Source organism: Etheostoma cragini, chromosome 5, assembly GCF_013103735.1.
Source record: "Etheostoma cragini isolate CJK2018 chromosome 5, CSU_Ecrag_1.0, whole genome shotgun sequence".
In the NCBI taxonomy this organism is placed as follows: Eukaryota; Metazoa; Chordata; class Actinopteri; order Perciformes; family Percidae; genus Etheostoma; species Etheostoma cragini.
In genome coordinates, this window is record NC_048411.1 from 27,097,528 (window position 1) to 27,116,542 (window position 19,015).

General features: G+C 38.1%; 2 protein-coding genes and 1 non-coding gene across 3 annotated transcripts; 2 read left to right on the forward strand and 1 right to left on the reverse strand.

The window, feature by feature from the left end:
• Nucleotides 1–822: 822 nt before the first annotated feature.
• On the forward strand, nt 823–9,997 carry LOC117945446 (cilia- and flagella-associated protein 157-like). Its single transcript, XM_034872936.1, is given in 9 exon segments — nt 823–1,191; nt 3,388–3,659; nt 4,809–4,971; nt 5,081–5,327; nt 6,100–6,200; nt 6,903–7,053; nt 7,579–7,732; nt 9,586–9,623; nt 9,626–9,997. Coding segments are annotated over 9 exon segments (1,323 nt in total). The 5' UTR covers nt 823–1,111; the 3' UTR covers nt 9,743–9,997.
• On the reverse strand, nt 5,371–5,442 carry trnac-gca. Its single transcript has one exon. It is a non-coding gene; the product is annotated as a tRNA-Cys (tRNA).
• Nucleotides 9,998–10,981: 984 nt separating the features above from the next.
• On the forward strand, nt 10,982–16,033 carry gstt1a (glutathione S-transferase theta 1a). The gene is made up of 5 exons (XM_034872928.1): nt 10,982–11,233; nt 12,324–12,411; nt 13,142–13,298; nt 13,991–14,167; nt 15,704–16,033. Exons 1-5 carry the CDS (start codon nt 11,125–11,127, stop codon nt 15,902–15,904), a joined length of 732 nt encoding a protein of 243 aa, XP_034728819.1. The 5' UTR covers nt 10,982–11,124; the 3' UTR covers nt 15,905–16,033.
• Nucleotides 16,034–19,015: the final 2,982 nt, after the last annotated feature.

Below are 19,015 nucleotides of genomic sequence, written 5' to 3' on the forward strand. Positions count from 1 at the left end.
GATCCAAACATGGTTGTGGAGGCTTAGCAGAGATGGATCCTGTTACCTTTCCTCCAGGGCCTCAGAGCAGAATGACATGCTCAGGGTTCTCACAGAGGAAATGAAAAGACTCAGCATGCAAAAAAATACCCGTGAAGTTGCCTGTGAGTGTTGCTGCATATGAAAATAGAAATAAACATCACTTAGATCAGTCACCTCGTGACATTGTTCATTTATAGAACAGACTTAGACTATAAACTGATCAATTACAGATTTTTAGGTTGCCCTGACACACAATCTAATCGTTTAGTGTTTTCTCTTGTCTAGGTTATATGATTATGTCATTGTTATATCATGGTGAAAGGCTGTTATATCATCCACACTGCAGTGTTTGTTTTTGGGTCAGAAATATGCAGCCAAAAGTGTTCAATAACTGAATAAAAAACATAAATAATTATGATAAAGTTTAGGCTATTTATACATTTTAAAACCAGAGATTACAAAGTGCTACAAGGACATAGATAAACTTCTTCTCCTTCAGGGAGGACACACAAAGAGAGATCATTTGTGATTTTATGATCAAAAATCATACACCCTCCAAAGTATTTTGGAATCTATGAATAATCAACACATGCGTTTTATAGAAGGACACATGTAATCAAGCTTAAATGGAATTTTCTTCTTACAAAACTAAAGAAAGATACATGTACGAAGTCACATACAATACGAGAGTTGTAATAGTAATAGTTTGAACCAGAAATCTGATGCCGGTTCGTTTATTTAAAAAAAAGAGAAAACCTTTCGAGCAGGCCCTGAAGGCACCATTCCCGAGCAACAACCAGAGTATCTATATTATATTCGTAGAAACAAATTCAACATACTTTTTTTTTTTTTTATAATATTATATAGCAATATTTATGTCTGGACAGCTTTGGTCATGGTCAGTTTATTTTTGAAAACTGAAGAACTTGGCGAGCAGTCCATAAAGGCAGCAGCATTCCGTAGCAACGGTTTCTCGTCTATTATTTTCCAGGAAACTTTCTCTGAAAAGTAGAAGATTAGCGTTAGATTTAAGCGGAGATAAACAACCCGCCGCCAGAAAGATATACAGGAAAAAGACAAACACATAAGTATGGCGGATATAATCGGTTCTGGGGAGGAGAATTCGTTATATTTGATGCAAATTCAATATCTAGAGGAGCAGTTGGAGAGGTAATGTTAGCTTAGCTAGCTAGCAACGTTAACCTAGCCAATGGAAATAGCTAGCTAGCTACATCAAAGAATGCTAGCTAGATAAATGTAGCTAGTAATATAATGTGTACTTGTTTAATCTTTTACACTTGATTGACCAACGTTGATATTCTAATTTTGACATATTTAGCTATATAACGTTAATTGAATCAACCAATTTACCCAATTTAGATATAACCCCAATTTAGACTTAGCTACTAACTCTGAATTGCCCTATTGCTTATTCTGTTTATACACTGTTCACATTACCTTGCCATATTTATTCTGTTCATACACTGTTCACATTACATAGCCATATTTATTCTGTTCATACACTGTTCACATTACATAGCCATATTTATTCAGTTCATACATTGTTAATTTTACATAGCCATGTTTATTCTGTTCATACATTGTTCATATTACATAGCCATATTTATTCAGTTCATACATTGTTCATTTACATAGCCATGTTTATTCTGTTCATACATTGTTCATTTACATAGCCATGTTTATTCTGTTCATACATTGTTCATATTACATAGCCATATTTATTCTGTTCTTATAACACAGCAATATATTTCTTTTCCTGCCTATGCACCAGCTGTCAATACTTTGTATATCACATTGCACTTTTCTGCTTTTTTGGCACTTCTGGTTGGACGCAAACTGCATTTTGCTGTCTTTGTACTTGTAAACTGCAAAATGACAATAAAGTTGAATCTAATCTAATGATCAAATCTAATCTAATTAAGTGTAGTACTGTAAAAGTAAATGCAATAAAATACTGTAAGATAAGGTTAGTAAAATAAATACATTATGATAAATATAATATTGCTAGCTTTAAAAAACAGAATTAATATAAGTGACATGTTACAATGGTGATGAAAGTCTTGCAATATTTAGCTGTATATTTAAAGCATTGGGAACTACTTGTGTGGTGTGACAGCTACAGGAAGAAATGCCGTATTAAAGGTCTTTTTTAACTATGCACACAATTCTGAAAACTCGAAGCTCACTTATACAAACAAACACAATTAAATAAAATTAGATTAATTGTGTTTCTATGCTCCAGACTGCTAAACTCTCAGCACAGTTCCACTGTGTTCCACTTACTTACACAATACCAATACTAAATCAACCAGGAATTAAATCTTAAGGATTGCCTCTGTAAGTGCAGTGCTCTTCCAGCTAGGGCTGCAACCAACAGTTTTGTTAGAAAATAAATAGCTGAATAGAACTTCCCAGAGCCTGAGGAAATGGGTCTTTTTTTTAAACAATTCAAAGACATTCAATTTAGTATTGCATGACAAAGAAAAGCAGACAATTTTACATGTTAGAAACTGGACCCTGCAATTGTTTGCATGAAAAATGTAGGGAACAATGAATATTTTTGATAACTCTCAAACACAATTTCATCAGTCAATCCTGGTCTCATATACGGTATTCTTTTTCATGTCTTTTAGAGCAACACTGTTTTCCCTATTACACATTTTGTATCAGCTAATTTGATTTTAAAATATATACAGAAATCTGGATGGTATGTGGTGAAGAATCCTCAAAGACTTTATTTTTACTTGTAACATTATCACATTTACTGATTCTGTTTAGCAAAAAAAAACAAACATGGATTTCTGTGGGCCTTTTACAGCTACTGGTTCCTGGATCACTTCTTTAAACCTCATTATTGATGTTCAATAAGGACAAGCTTCAATCTCAATATTAACATTATAAAAACTGGGATACAGGAAGCAGTTAGCGCAATTATTTTTATATTTTTCATCTCAGTAGATGCTCACATACAGTATCAATGTTTTCCCTAGGTTTGTTGAACACTCAGGTGCACATCTTTGGTGGAAGAGTTTAAAGGTCCTCCCTCAAGACAGTTTTCTGTTTTTAATTAAAAGAAGATTTTACATAAATTCCACCATTATTATTACCATATCTGTGTCTAAAACATGTGAAAAGCTAAAGCAGTTAATAAATACATTTAAAAAACTTTAAGACAAAACTTGCCAAAGAAGTAAGTAAGAAGAATCGCAGTGTCATTTAGTTAGTTTTGATGCTTACATTGACTTTGTTTGGCTTAGGTGCTGCCAAAAATGGCTTAGGTGCTGCACCTAAGTCTTATAATTCTAGGGATAATAAACCCTGCAATAATATATTTTGAATCTGCAGATGTCATCTTAAATATGACAAGCTGGAGAAACAGAATAAGGACCTGGCCTCTCAGTACAACACGCTGGAGACGGACAAGAAAGACGCCACTGAGTCCCTGAAACGCTTCGTGGTTGTAAAACAGAAGACGGTTGAAGAGCTGGCTGAGCAGCTGAGCAGTCAGCAGCAGGCGGTCCAACGGGACAGAGAGGAACTGCAGCTGCAGCACAGCCAGAAGATGAAGGAGCTGCAGGACCAGATCAACGGACTTAAATCAGCAAGCAGGACGATGGGTGAGTTAGTACAAATGTTTTTTCATACAGCAGTGTTTTCCCGGCCAATAGGTTTAGAAGCAGCACCTAAGCCGTTTTTGGCAACACCTAAGCCAAATGAATGTAAAATCATGAAAACAAACTAAAATACTCAGAGATGTGTAGTTGTAATGATTGTTTGTACTCAGACTAGATTCTTTGTTTAAAGTAGGGCTGGGACAATATGCTTTTGTCCAGATTTGATTGTTTCACAATACATGGGTGCTGATTCCATTTGTATTGCAAATCTAAAAGTTTCTGCGATTCGAAAGTATTGCAATTTTCTCGTCTTTCTTTAACGAAAACAAAAGTTGAATTTAACACTTTTAGAGCTGGGTTGTAGGGAGCAAATCAAATATCTCGATATTTTTACTAAATACCTCGATATCCATATTGTAGGGTTGACAATTGGCGCTTTCAAAAAATACTAACACATTGAGATTTTTCATAAATAATCATCAGTTATGTTGATATAATAACTATGTGGGTAAAGGAAAATAATAGAACAGCTAGAACAGTCTGGTCCGTTAGGAAAATTACTTGCTTTACTGTCAGCCTTTAAAACCAGGAAAAGACAACACTTGTGTAATATCGTGATATTGCGATATCCAAAATGTAAGAGCGCCATAAATCAATATTGATATAAAATCAATATGTTGCCCAGCCCAAACTCATAGAGAAACATTTCTAAAAACGTATTGTTTTCTAAGAAACAATGCACATTACATGTCAGTCAGTAAGTCCGACATTTGGAGTACATATCATGGATTTTTTGCATCCCTTGCGTTTGGTCTGTTTTGATGGAAAACTGAATATTTTGTTAAAAACACGATACATAAGATACATATATGATACCACAGTCAGATAATTTCATTCAGTTGCAAGGATACAATAGTGCACAGGATCTCCATGGTTACCCCACATTGATCCGCTGGTGTTTAATTGCGTAGGGTTGTCCTTTACATGAGCGCAGTGAGACCCCGCGGATCCACACGACTACGCAAGCCAAGTGCCGATCCCTGTGTGAAAAACCCTTAATGGGTTCAGTATGCTTGAAATTGCTGCTAAAAGTGTGATTGTTAGATTGTCTCTGGAACAAAGCAGAAGCATCCTCTCCTTTCTTCCCATTAGTGAAAAAGTTTGAGGAGCAGCAGGAGCTGGAGGAGCGGCTGAAGCAGCTGATGCAGGAACAGTCCAACATAGAGTCTATGAAGAAGCAGTTGTCTGGTCAGAAAGAAGAGCACACAGCTGCCATCGACGGCCTGATGAATGAACAAGAGTTGGAGAGGGAAAAGTGAAGTAAAACTGACATTTTGTGTCACGTCTGCAGGGGACCTTTTCCATGTTTGATTGTACTTCAGAAATGTTCATCAGTAAATGTTTCCCCTGTCCTGCAACAACAGGGAGCTTGTGGAGGCGCAGCAAGCTGTGGACCTATGCGTTGAGAAGAAAACCTCAAAGATTCTCTGGAAGGAGAGAGCTCTTCACAGTGAGCGGCTGCAGCAGCAACAGTTCCTGCTAAATGAAAACTTGGTCCTGGCAAAAGAGAAAGACGTCTTGCAAGACAAAGAGAGGGATATTTGCTTTGAGAGAGAGCAAATGAAGAAAGAGCTCAAAAAGATTACCCGGGAGAGTTTCACCTACAAAGATGTAAGAGGATCCTTTTTGACAGGGCAACTCTAAGTTCAAATCTAAGGAGTATCTGGATTTGAACCAGAGACCTCTTGATCTGCATTCAAATGATCTACCACTGAGCTATACTCCCACTGTAAAAATACACTTAAGCATTAGTGAAGCATAGATGGGAGCATAGGCGTATCACTGGTTTACTCCAGTTTCTGACATGCAGCAGATGAGCAAAGAACGTGTGACAGACTGATGGAAGCCTTCAATCAGAGAAGAGGTTTAGATGCTTTTTCTTTCAAACTTTCCACCACAAATGAGTGACTGGCCTTGTTCAAACCTATAAGGCTCAAACTAAGTTTTTAGCCATCTTGATGCACGCTGCTCTTTTATAAAGTAGCGGGATGGCTGTCTCGCAAAGCGTGCTGTCAGAACCCATCTTTTTTATTTTTTAGCATCTTGGATTGCTTTATGTCATTGTTTATTCTATTGTTAGAATTTGTTATGTTTTCACTCTCTGTACAGACAGTATGCTCCAGGTGGAGGTTTCTTTTTTGGCTTTTGCGAATAAGACACCAATTGGTTTACGGATTAGTGACATACCTGATCAAGCTTTCCCGGGATATGTTTGAATCTCTAAATTAAGGGAAGTGCAGACATCTCCCCCTTGGGGATTTGAAAACATCTCTCTAGTGACAAACTTTGCATAGATACAAGTATAGTCAAGGTTAGACATTTAATAGGACATAAACATAAAAATATTATGTGGAGGGGGATTTTTATATCTTTCCTTTTTCAGAACATTAAGGAGCTAAAGGAGAAGTGCCAGAAGTTGAGCGCGGACTTAAAAGCCCATCAAGTTGCCTACAAGAGCATCCTGGCCAAGAAAGAGGATCTCTGGTAAATGTTTACTCTTGTTCTACTGTTCATATCTAAGATTCAGATTCACAGTTATTGGTGAACATTATAAACCCTCCAGATTCAATGCAAGCTAATTTATATTAATCTGGTACAGGGGGCATCTGAATTTTAACCGGAGACCTCTTGATCTGCAGTCAAATGCTCTCCACTTAGCTTTACCCCCACTGATAGAATAGCCACTAATTGTATGTGTTGTGATTTCAGACAGGAAATTGTCTGTAAGCACTCGAACATACCTGAAATAAACCACAATAACACTGATGGATTGAAAGTTAAATGTTCCTAGACAGACTTTTAACCTTAATCTGAGACAGACCTCCGGAGGACAAAGAGTATCTTACCTTGTTTATAGTTATTTTACCTCATAAAGTGACATTTTCATGCCATGGTTCCTTTAAAAAAACATTAGCTGATAGTGATATGTGCAGCACCTGTTTTATCAATCTATAATCCAACCTAGACACAAGTAGTGTCAACAAAGCAAATGATCTCTGTCTGACTTTTTTGTCAGTCCTTAGCAAACAACATGTGATCTCAATGTACACCGGGTTACAGTCATTAAAACATGAATAAATGATAATTTCCCATTTTCTTGTTTTTATCATCATATTTTAACATTGCCCAAAAACTGAAACCTTAGTCTACATGCACCAATAAGCTTTGTCCCCTGCTACCTAACAGTAAACGCCTGGACTCAGTGGACAAGGACAGACAACAAAAAACAGCCAAGGCAGATCAGCTGAAGGCGGAGCAACAGTGGGAGAACAGCAGGAGGAGGCAGATAAAGAACGTCATTCAGGAAGCAGGCATCACTCTCAGCCACATCCTGACGGTAAAAACACACTGTCCCATCCAGGCATTATTTTCATATTGTGGATCAATTGTTGTGTATAAACGTTTTGTCTAAATCTGCAAAGCAACTACAACTGTCAAATACATATAGTGGAGTAGAAGTATAAAGCAGCACATTATACTGTAGAATATATAAATTCTAAAGTAAGTTTAAAACTTAACATAGAGGTTTACTCCTCGACGCATTGGGTCCAGGTTTGACTCTGGCCTGTGGCCTTTTGCTGCATGTAATTCCCCCTCTCGCTCTCCTTTTATAGCTTCAGCTGTCCTGTCAAAAAAGGCCTAGAAATGCCCTGAAAAATAATCTTTAAAAAAAGCAAACCTTTGGTTTTGTAACCAAGGTGTAATGTACAGTATAAACATCCAGCAATTTGTAGTCAGATGTCAAATATGGCCTGAAAAATTAGCCTTTAGCCTTATGGCCTATTGTGTCTCAATAACAAGTATCTTAAACAGTGAGATGATTTCTGATTATGGAAGCCCTGGTGTTGTCTGTCCTCTGCAGGAGTTAGAGAAGCCGTCCGAGACGGAGTGGAAGATCATAAGGCTGCTGGAGATCCTGGAGAGCACGGCTCCCCCCAGCGACGAGGCACCGCCCTTGACAACTCCCCTGAGAAGAGCTGAGGATCAAAACCGCAGGTACTGGAATCCCTCTCCACTGGACTGTGTCTTTTATAGCAGTGGTGTGAACACTAGAGATGGTCTGATTTTTTGCTTCATGATACCGAGTCCGATACTAGAACTTCCGTATTGGCCGATACCGAGTACTGATCCAATACCAGCGTGTCATATATTTTGTTATGTTTTAACAACGGTATACTACGATCCCAGGAGGAATGAGATATGATGTGATGTGACTTGATGCCGGTCTGGCTTAAGGTTAAACTCTTTGTGAAACATGAACGAACAGACAACTAAGACTGTAGAACTTTCTTTAATTATCCAGTTTGACAGTCAGTTATGACGGAAAAACAACATAAAAAAACTACTTAAACGTAGATTTTTTTTTAGGGCTTAATTATTTGGTATCGGATCGGTGCATAAACTCCAGTACTTCCTGATACCGATACCAGCGTTTAAGGCAGTAGCGGAGGCGAGACCAATACTGGTATCGGAACACCTCCAGTGAGCACTGCTGCTGATTTCCTCATCAGAAAAACCCACAACACAGTGCAGCTGAACACAGCTGAACACAGCTGCACTGAGCCAACTGCACTGTGCAGCTGTTTCCTAACAGCTGGATCAGAGTGCTGCTGAGGCTTGAGTCCCACCAGAATCTAATTATATTTTATATTAAAAAAATATATACATTATTCTCCCCTAACCCTAACCCGATATTTTCCTCAGGAGTTAGTAGAGACCAAACATAGAGCTAAATGGAGAGTACATATTGGAACTATATCAATCAGGTGTCTAGACAGTTGTAAAAGAGACTCCAAATGGTGCTCTGTTTTTCTAAATGGGTTAAAAAGATTTCCCATATATACTAAGGTAAGATTCCTTGCACTAATGAGACGGTGCTCAAAAATATACTTTAAACCTATATTAAATACACAATAAAGAAGTGATGTCAATTGAATAAAATATTTAATTGTGATTAAGCACATTAATGTCATAGTTAACTTGCAATTAATCCCACATTTATCTATTCTAACTACCCCTTGATTTCTTTTTGTCCCATTATTTATTTATTTTTTATCATTTTAATGCTCTTATCAACATGGACAAGTAAATCGGCTTGCTTTGTTGAAATGTTTTTTAATTGAAAACAACATTGGCATACAGCCTACTGTAGTGACCAATTTCACACGTTAACATTCTCACTTGGAGCATATAATCTGTCACACAGTGGAACACTGTCCATCAATAAAAGGGTTAAAAAATACTTTGACGAGGGGGGGGGTGGATGGAGAGTTGGCATCAGCTGTGCTTGGCCATCAAGTGGTATTTCAGACTGGACGACGTGCTGCGATGATAGCTCTGTTCACAATGACACAACACACAGATCACTTTGGTCTTTTCAGTGGAACCATTTGGCAACCTTTAAAAAGTAAACTTTCCATCCAGAATTTAATTGACATGTTATCTTAATATCGTCCCTGTTGTTTGGTTTCCGGTCCAGGTAGATCCGGTGTTGTGTTGAAGTTTTTCTAACATTACTAGTTGTTGTAACAGTATGTGAAAAAAAGTTTGCTAGGTTAATAAGAACGTTGATCTTGCGCTAAAAAATATACGCCGTTAAAATGGGTTTAACGCCGTGAATAACGTGTTTAAATGACAGCACTACATTAAATATACCTATCAAACATCTCACATTCTCACACACGTGCAACTCATGTACACAACTGTCAACGTATGCATTTTAAAAAGTTTAAAAAGTCAAGAGTGAAAAAGTTTTGTATGTTGCACATTTATATTATAAAAAATAATAGATAACTTAGGTGTGATAAGTGTTGTGTTCTCAGCGTTCAAAAACATGAAAAAAAATGAAATAGAGGATCTTTCCGTCTCTCAGGAAACGCTGCAGTCAGTAGACACCCAGCTCTGTCGAACCATGTGCTCCACAGCTGGTTGATCCAGAAGTCGAACCTCTGCAGATTGCTGAACCAAATCCAGTCCACAGTAGGGGAGATCAGTGTTGTTTATCCCACCTCCCCATCTCTGAATAAAGGTTTTAGTCACTTGAGTCCTTCTTCTGTTCTGACCACTGATCTGTTTGTTTAGACTTGTAGATTATTACTGTTTTGAGTGTTTTGATTGATTGATTGATTGAAAACGTTATTAAACAACAATCAAGAGGTGTTCAAAAGGATAAAAACACAAAGCCCAAAGGCTTGTTTCCATTGTGGTCCTTAAGATGGAAGGGGAGTAACACCACATGGACAAAAACACTGAGGACAAAGGGGAAAGGGGTCACTGATAATGCGGTAAAACAGATCATCAACACAATAAAACAACAAGGGCTAAATTCCCAGACACACAGGCAGACACACAGACAGACAGTGAATTTACAGATTGCAAAGTATTTTTTTTACATTTATAAGAATGCTGTTGACTAATTACCGTCAGAAAATAGTGAAAAATCAAGTTTCAAGAAGTTTCCAGATTCCAAACTTACGTGCTCAGATGTATTGTTTTGTGTAACCAATGGTCCAAAACCTAAAGATATTTCATCCACGGTGATTCACACAAAGTAAAGTAAGTTTTAAGCAAACGCTTTGTCAAACACTTGCATATTTAAAAGTCAATTTTTGTTGTCTTTTTCTGTGAAGCATTGTGTTCTCAATGCTTTATCTGTATGTGCTTAATTCTGATGTTTCCTTCAGACATGTATGTTGGCAGTTTGATAAAAAGATTTATAAAAAGGAGGGGAGGCCATTAAAAGTCACTCCACGTGATAAAAGACCTCAGAGTAGGATACACCAGTGTTTACTTGCTCCAGAATCCTCCTTTCTCCTCTCTCGTTGTCTCCTCAAAGTGTATTTAAGGGATCAGAAGACCCTCCATGATGGAGGAGGGGAAAGAATTTCCAGGTCACAGGAGGAGAGAGGACGCGAAGAAACGTAAGTAAGCGTAATGAAAAGCACCCAGCGACTCACTCACAGAGACTACTGCCTTTATTATTGAGATTATTAATCATAATTGGAAATATAATGTAACAATTTAAGATAAATAATGTAGTACTAGTTGAAATTAAATTGTACTTTGTGTAAATAGTAGAGTGAAAATTGGACAGGATCTTCAGGTCAATGGCAAGTCAAACCTTTTCACGATGACTGCCTTGAGCTGTGAAGTCATTGTAAAGAACCTGAATCACAGATAAGCCAAGCAGATAAAAGTGTGCTAATCTTCGCAAAATGTTGGCCCAGGCCGAGTCCAAAGGTCAGATTGCTCAACCACGACGGCCTGTTTACTTTGAACTGTCGCCACCATTTAAAAATCAGTGAGCTTCATAGCGAGGAGAGGCGGAGTTTTGGGCAGACAGAGGATAACAGGCGCTGCAGGAGAGGACTGAAAACACAGAAGGAACACTGGAAACGAAGAAAGCATCATGATGGAGCTGTATCTTGACCTGCACTCTCAGCCATGCCGCTCCGTCTTCCTGTTTGCCAAAGCGGTCGGGATTCCCTTTGAGTTTAAGCTGTTGGAGCTCGTTGAAGGTGAGCCAGACACACACAGGGACACGATCTTTTGAATGCATGCATATCTGAATTGTGTATATTTAAGTAAGGCTTTTTGTTCACATTCTTAAAGCTTTTGGGAATGTACAGAAAGTTACCAGATGTTTTTAGAGTTTGCAGAGTTTAAGTTTAATGGCCTGCAAACTTTGAACTTGTTGCATAAACTCCAGCCCCTGAACTACACATCGTTTTGATTGATTGATTGATTGATTGATTGATTGATTATTTTATTTTCACTACAAAAACATTAAGACAGTATTATGTATTACACAAAAAGATGTGACGGATGATTGCCGAAAACCCTCCAAGGGGCTTAATAAGTGGCAATCACCATAAAAACAATATCATTTAACAATTTAAAAAACAATTTATGTTATTATGTAAAAACTAAACTAAACCAAACAATAAAAACAAAAAAACTAACAAACAAAAAAACAAAACAAAATCAATCAAACCAAAACACATTTAATTTGTATGAAACAAATATATAGTTATATTTGTATCCGTGTTCTCTCTCTTTGTGTTTCTAACTCTGTAAACACATTTTGCAGGAGTTGAAGGTTGAATGTCCCTTGGGCCTTGAACTTGTTTTGTAAGCATGAACATTTAAGAAAAAAAAAAAAAAACTCATCCTCTGGGCTATCAGTTTACATTTCTACATTTCACCCAGAAAGCTGACAGTCCCATCCAGTGAGAAGTAGATTAACGTTCCCTTCTAGATAACCAACTTTACAAGCAACCAGTTGGAGGTCTGAGGTCAAAGCATCCTGCCAAATATTACTGTGTCCCTGAGGTAATTGAGTATAACAGAGATGTGCTGGGGAAAGAAAATAAAGGAGAGAGAAACATTTGAAAGCAGATGAGAATGAAAAAGGGAGGAAGAGTTAAAAAAACAAACATTTGTTTCATGTTTGCACAATCAGATTTTCTCATTTAAAAAAAGAACTTTGTTATGTGATATGTGTGCGTGTATTCTTTTTTATATTTACATGGCAACACAAACTGACAGCAGACAGTTTGTCTTCATTTGAACACACGTGTGACCCTCATTTGTGTGTGTTTGTCTCAGGGCAGCAGTACAGCGAGGAGTTTGGAAAAGTCAGCCTCATGAGGAAGGTTCCTGTGATGAAGGATGGAAGCTTCATTCTGACGGAAAGGTACAACACTAGCTAAATTTCCATCCACTTGTCAATCGAATTATCTGAAGTTCGGTAAAAAAAAACTCATGTGAATAAAGCTGGTGAAAGTGTGTTTCCATTCAACAGCTTTAAAGAAAATAAAAACCTGTGCGTAATTACATCACATGCTGTTTTGCCATCAAATTGGCATGTAAAATTGATTTTAGAGATTTTAAGGTGTTTCCATTTATTTTTCGAACTGAATGGCACAACGTTCAAGCAAACTTTTGCAAACAAAGTTTTTCTAGACAAAATGGATCGCGCCGTCTACCATAAAATGAGCAATATTGCACAAGTTGTAGTGCTTACGTATGTGCCAGCTGATAGCAACATATCAAGCTATAATAAGAATACAACGCTATCAACACATTGCGATGATGATGCAGATGCAACTTGCCTTTTATTTTCCCTCCGGCACTGTTGCAAGACAAGACAACTGCAAAGACAATCTCCGGAGGATTTCTCCTTGGGAACTGGAGGGTCACCGGTTCAAGTCAGGAAGAGTTGCAGACAAGGTCCCCACGGGGAACTGTGACATTGTGGTTGACAGTCTGCATTTTAACCCAATGACTAATCCATTAATAAGCAGTAACACTGTTGGTCGGGTAGCACCTGTCCTGGCTCATGTTTCTTGTTCTTTCTAACTAACAGTAAATATGTATTTAAGTTACTCGGTTAGTAATAATATTTAGTACTGTCTGTGTTGCAGTATTGCGATCCTGAAGTACCTGGTGCAGAAACATTCGTCGTCAGTGGCAGATCACTGGTATCCTGCTGACCTGCAGCGGCGGGCTCGTGTTAATGAATACCTGTCCTGGCAGCACATGAACCTCAGATCTCACGGATCCAAGGTCTTCCTGCTCAGGGTACGAGTCCCAGATCAACGCGCTGGCGTATCCTCACCTAACCCACTTCAGTACACACATTTCAACACCCTCAAATTAGGGCTGGGCAATATATCGATATTATATCTATCTATCTACTACTATACTATATAGACTATACTATACCATTCTGTCTTGCGTTTTTGATATGGTAATATACTGATATAACACAAATTATGTATTTTCCTGTTGTTAAAAGTAAATTACAGTAAAGTGATTAATTTTTTTAACTTACCAGACTGTTCTCGCTGTTCTTTAATTTGCCTTTACAGACTTATTCATAATATCCACATTACTGATGATTATTTATTAAAAATGTCATTGTGTAAATGTTTTGTGAAAACACCAAGTCAACCCTACAATATTGCAAGTCCTGTGTATGAGAAAACCTTTTCTTTTTTCACTGTTTTCTAAATGTCAGGGTGTCGGCCAATGACTGTCAGACATTGTCGTCTCTAGATCAGTGACTAAAATATGCTTAAGCTCATTAACAAAAGTACCAACACTCTACACAGGTAAACATTTGAGACTACTTTTTATAAATGCTCTTACAGCATATTAATGAATATTGTATGTGTATTGTTGTATGTGAATTGTGTGCAGCTAAGAGAACAACTGCAGCACTACATTGTTTGCTGCTGCGGGTACTACCAAAGTCTCATTTGTCTTTTCAGGCTATGTTTCCTGTCATCATGGGCTATGAGGTCCCGAAGGAGAAGATGGACGCTGCTGTCGAGGATCTGAATCAGTCGCTCAAAATGCTGGAGGACTATTTCCTGCAGAACAAACCGTTCATCATCGGCGACAAAATCTCTCTGGCCGATCTGGTGGCTGTAGTTGAGATCATGCAGGTAATACTAATGCTACATTATCTACTACTACTACCACTACTACTGCTGCTGCTAAGAACATGTAAACAAAAATGTCTACTTCTAGTCTAGTACTGTTGCTACTAATTCTACAGCGTGACTTTTAGATCATGATTTCACAGCAAATGGTGTATTTTCTTTTGAGAATAAATGTCATTTTTATATCACTATATGTAAAATAAAAGGATATCAATAACATTGTTAAATGAACCAGGGTGTTTTTGCCACTCAATGTAGCTACTGTAATGTAACCAATGTTACACATAAAGTTCAGTTTACCAGTCATGAGGAGTCCTATACCTTGTTTCATGTCTTCTGTGCTTCTGGAGGAAGTTTGCTAAAGTTTGAGTTGTATTATGATGGGAAAATGTGATGAGATAATAATTACAGGTGCCGACAGTGCAAATATCTTATCCTGAGATTCTTTAGATACACTGTCTCATTCTTTAACTTTACACTGTAGCAATTTCAGTGTCCTTCTTTATGGCCGTCTCAGGTTAGAAAAATGCATCAAATCCGTGGATCTGTCCTGTTCCCTGTGTTGGAAACATAAAAAAAAAAATTAGAGACATTTGGTCTATACCCCTAAAATCAAAATTGTTATTTATGCCTTCATTACAAGTCGACTCGACTATTGTTGATCTCTGGGATCTGAAACAATCTCTGTCCTGTTTACAGCCGATTCAAAACTCAACTTAACTGGAACTAAGGCTACATTCAAATTTTTCATTTTCATTTAAAAAAGAAAATCTTTGTCCTCACGTGTATTTTAGCACCATTCAGAACTCACCTTGGTCCATATAAACACACTTTAAAACGCAAATCAGAGACCATACACAACATGTGCATTTGGATGTAAACACGCTGGAAGGCTGTAACTTTTATGGTGAATTAACTAAAGGGTCACGTGATAGGGGTCCGAAGAATCAGGGAAAGACACGTCTGATTTACCTGATGAGATTAAGTCGGCAAAATCTTTAACTTGTTTTAAAATACTTTGAGAAACCAACCTTTTTATAATAGCTTTTTATGGATTTACTTAGTTTTATCTTTTCTTATTTTTCAAACTGAAAATCTCCTTTTGTTATGTGTCACAAAAGTGCTACATAAATATGTATAAAATGTATTCTATTATTATGCCATTAATCATCTTTCATTCTTGTATTAATCTGTATCTTGTGAGTCCCCCAACTTAATGGAAGTGCAGAACTAAATCGCGGAAAAACTCGTTTAACCAAAATTCAAAAAACATTTCATAATAGATTATGGGAAAGGGATTTGGTAGGATAGTTGCAGATCAGAATAGCTGTACTGGTATTACAACGTTCTGAAGACCCTGTCTGCATGTTCAGTGACCTTACGAGGGATCCTGACCATAGACCGTTAATAATATACGGTCTATGATCCTGACCCCAAGATTGACAAAACCGTGTTTTAGACATTTTATGTAGAACATGAAATTGTAACGTCATTTGAAAAATGTGTGAATTGAAGTTGTGTTTGCTGTGTGTTTTGCAGCCTGTTGCAACCGGCCTGGATGTGTTTTTAGGCCGACCAAAACTGATCAGCTGGAGAGAGCGAGTGAAAAAGGCGCTCGGTGAAAAGTTGTTTGACGAAAGTCACGAGGTGATCATGAAGGTGAGCAGCGTGCCGGAGAAGGTGCAGAGCAACAGCCAGCTGGAGATGCTCAAACCAAAGTTTCAGAAGCTTTTCAGATGAGAACAAAGATGATTGTGAAAGATGATACAACTGTGAAAGTGTCAAAATATTATGTCAATTGGATTTTAATTTGATGGTTGTATGGGGATTTTTATCAGCAGAATTTCTGAAGCAGTTCAACGAAGTACTTACTTACAGTTTCCAGGTATTATACTCTTTGTGCAGCTCTGTAACCTAATCATGTAAAAATTCTTAATTGTGTTTATCTGATTTAGATAGAAACTGCTGTTAAGTCTCTGTCTGCAGAAATGAAAATCTTATTATTTTCATGCTATACATTCAAAAGGAAATCTTGAAATTTACAAAATGGAAACTGGAACTTTTCTGTTGGAACTATTCACCTGTTAAGTGTACATGCAAACGTGTTTTACAACAACTCATTGTGTGTTTTATTGCTGCTGACCCGTGAAATGAACATTCATTATACCCACACCACAAATACTAAAGTGATGGATTACAATTATATATTAAAAAAACAACTTGTCTGTCATTGTCAACTTATAAATGACTTTCTGAAAGTTGTTTTTAAGATTTAAAGTTATCATTTGGATGTATTTTAACATAAGGTTAAATGACTTACACATCTATGTGGAAAACATGCTGGAGTGAAGGTAGAAAAACAAAAACAAAATTTAAGGGGTTTTAACACATTCCTAATGAGGGTAATGGCTGACGAGTTGTCCATTGTCGTCAGGTATTAATGGTCAATGGCGAGGCGTGAACCGTCCAACGAGCAGTTGTTTTTGGGTGTTGCGAATATTTTTGCCAATGCCCTTATGTTGACCCTCTCACTGTGTGTTTTCAAATCATCAAAGTTGGAAGTTTGGTCGGCTTAAAATGTATTTTTAGCGTTCTACCTAAAAAGCTAGCTAGGTGGCGACAGCAAAAATGCAAACTCGCGGCTTCAGAATGGCAGTCCACAAGCCAAAGGGTAAATCCACCAATGCTACGTCCATTATTTTTTCAGTTTGTGGTATCATAGTAGGTGCTACGCTACTTTGTCTTTAGCTTCAGAAACACCCAGCTTATAATCACCCAGCTTAATGTTCTACTGGCAGCTGTCTGTCCGACAGCTGCCAACTGCTGGCCTGGAGAGACATGACAGCACAAAAATGGGACTTCCTTTATCACTCCTCTCTCCAGATTAATAAACAATGAGTGCTTCATTTCAGTCAGTAGTCTAAACAACAGACAGTGTCAATACCTCACAGTAGAAGTAAAGGGCAGCGTTCAATAACAGCAGAGTCAGCAGCAGAACGACCACTCTGATGATAAAATGTGTTAGATCTGATGAAACACATGGACATGGTCATCACATCACAAAACAAAAACTGACCTGAGCCCAAATCTTGAAGAGTGTTGTCGAAACACGTGGACAGTCATCACATTACAAAACAAAAATAACGTGAGCCAACATTTTTGACATTGTCGTCACAATGTAATTGCAGAAACAACAACATGCATTGACCCTTTTGTCAGTTGATCATTTTTACAGTTTGAACCATTCATCTTTTCCAAACCTGTAAACAGTCAGCTTACCTGAGACTTAGAAAGAGCAGACAACTATCAGAGGAGACGTTATGAAAAAAACATAGCTGTAGCTTCCTTGGTGGGTGGGCTTTGCAGCAGGAAAGCAGCTGACTGGGTGTAGTTGTGTACTGACTTGGAGGAGGTGAAGGTGAGCTAGAAGGAGCCTCGTGGGTACTGGAGCAAGATGGAGCAGCTGATGACAAACATCATGACATAATGTCATAGATTATGTCACAAATGGGCTCACCTGAGCATCTCAGAATCAGGATGGAGGAAGAGTACCATAATATTGCACAGTCCCTCAGAGCAGATCCAGTCTGAACACAGTCAGACTTGATCCTCCACACAGGTCTGTCTGAGGGCTCCTCTCTGTCTCACAGAAAAAGCAGGTCCACAGTCCAGCAGTGAACAGGGAACAGCTGCTTCCTTCTGGGTCCACTCAGAGCATCTCACTGGTATCCAGTCTCCATGTTCCTGCACAGCGACTGTCTCCTCCCACCAACCAGAAACATGAGAGTCATCAGTAAAAGAATCAAGTGAGTTTCATTACAACAGAAACGAACCAAATCAAAGCTGCAGCTCATCATCTACCTAAATAGGTGAGTTCAACAGCTTTTCCCAGTCTGCAGGTGTTTCTATCTGAGCCTAAGATTCTACAGTCAAGGAGCGCTGACTCGTTACCTCCACACTGGAACTCATTGGTCCACCATACTTGTCAATAGAGCACCCCCTGGAGGACTGAAGGAGCCTTACAGCTAATCTCCCTACAGACCACATCTGCATCCTGCAGGTCAAAGTCAGCTTCACAGACTGAGGACCACTTCTGGTTAGATTTGTTTGGGGATGGTCCTTTTTTAAGGGTCTAAAATGTGTTTAGCTGCTGCCCCCGTCCACAGCAGAACACTGCTTCTCTTCTATGTTGGTAGTCCTGCCTGCTTCTCCAAACTGGGGGCGTGCCGACCGCCATCTACCGTAGCTAATGCACTGACTGGAGAAGTACCTCATCCAACCAATCTTCAAAACACCTTAACTATCCCTTTAAAGCCCTGCAAACAAAATTATACCCAATACAACAGTCCCTTTGAGAGTCAATTCATTTTAATATATTGACCTGCAAGCAGAACTTAAATGTTGCAGGTGTAGGGTCATAAAGTACCACTATACAACACTACCGTACTAGTAGAGTAACATGAAGCATGTCAACTCAAGCTGCAATGTAATTATTGTCCACTGATGTCAAATACAGTGGAGAAAAAATGCAACATTTAATATTTCTTTCTGGAATGTGGTGGAGTAGAAGTATTAAGTTGCATATTATGGAAATACTCAAGTGAAGTGAAGTTTACCAAAACTGTGAAGTCAAGCACTTGAGCAAATGTTGCTGGTGACATTACTGCTGTGCACAGCTCCGACTGCTGCAGAGACTGAGAGGCTCTCATTGTTTTCTCATGTCAGCACTGTTCCTGCTGGGAACAAGAGGTTCTTTATCTCAAAGGAAATCTTAAAAAAAAAATAAAAAAAGAACAAATGGAATACCAGAATTTATCTTTCCAAACCAGAAATATTCCAGCATGTGTATAT

What these genes read in the sequence shown, in the direction of transcription:
- gstt1a (XM_034872928.1), top strand. Translation starts at nt 11,125, where the DNA reads ATGATGGAGCTGTATCTTGACCTGCACTCTCAGCCATGCCGCTCCGTC. An exon ending in GCTGTTGGAGCTCGTTGAAG is followed by an intron (nt 11,234 to 12,323) that starts GTGAGCCAGACA and finishes TGTTTGTCTCAG; the next exon opens with GGCAGCAGTACAGCGAGGAG. An exon ending in CTGTAGTTGAGATCATGCAG is followed by an intron (nt 14,168 to 15,703) that starts GTAATACTAATG and finishes TGTGTTTTGCAG; the next exon opens with CCTGTTGCAACCGGCCTGGA.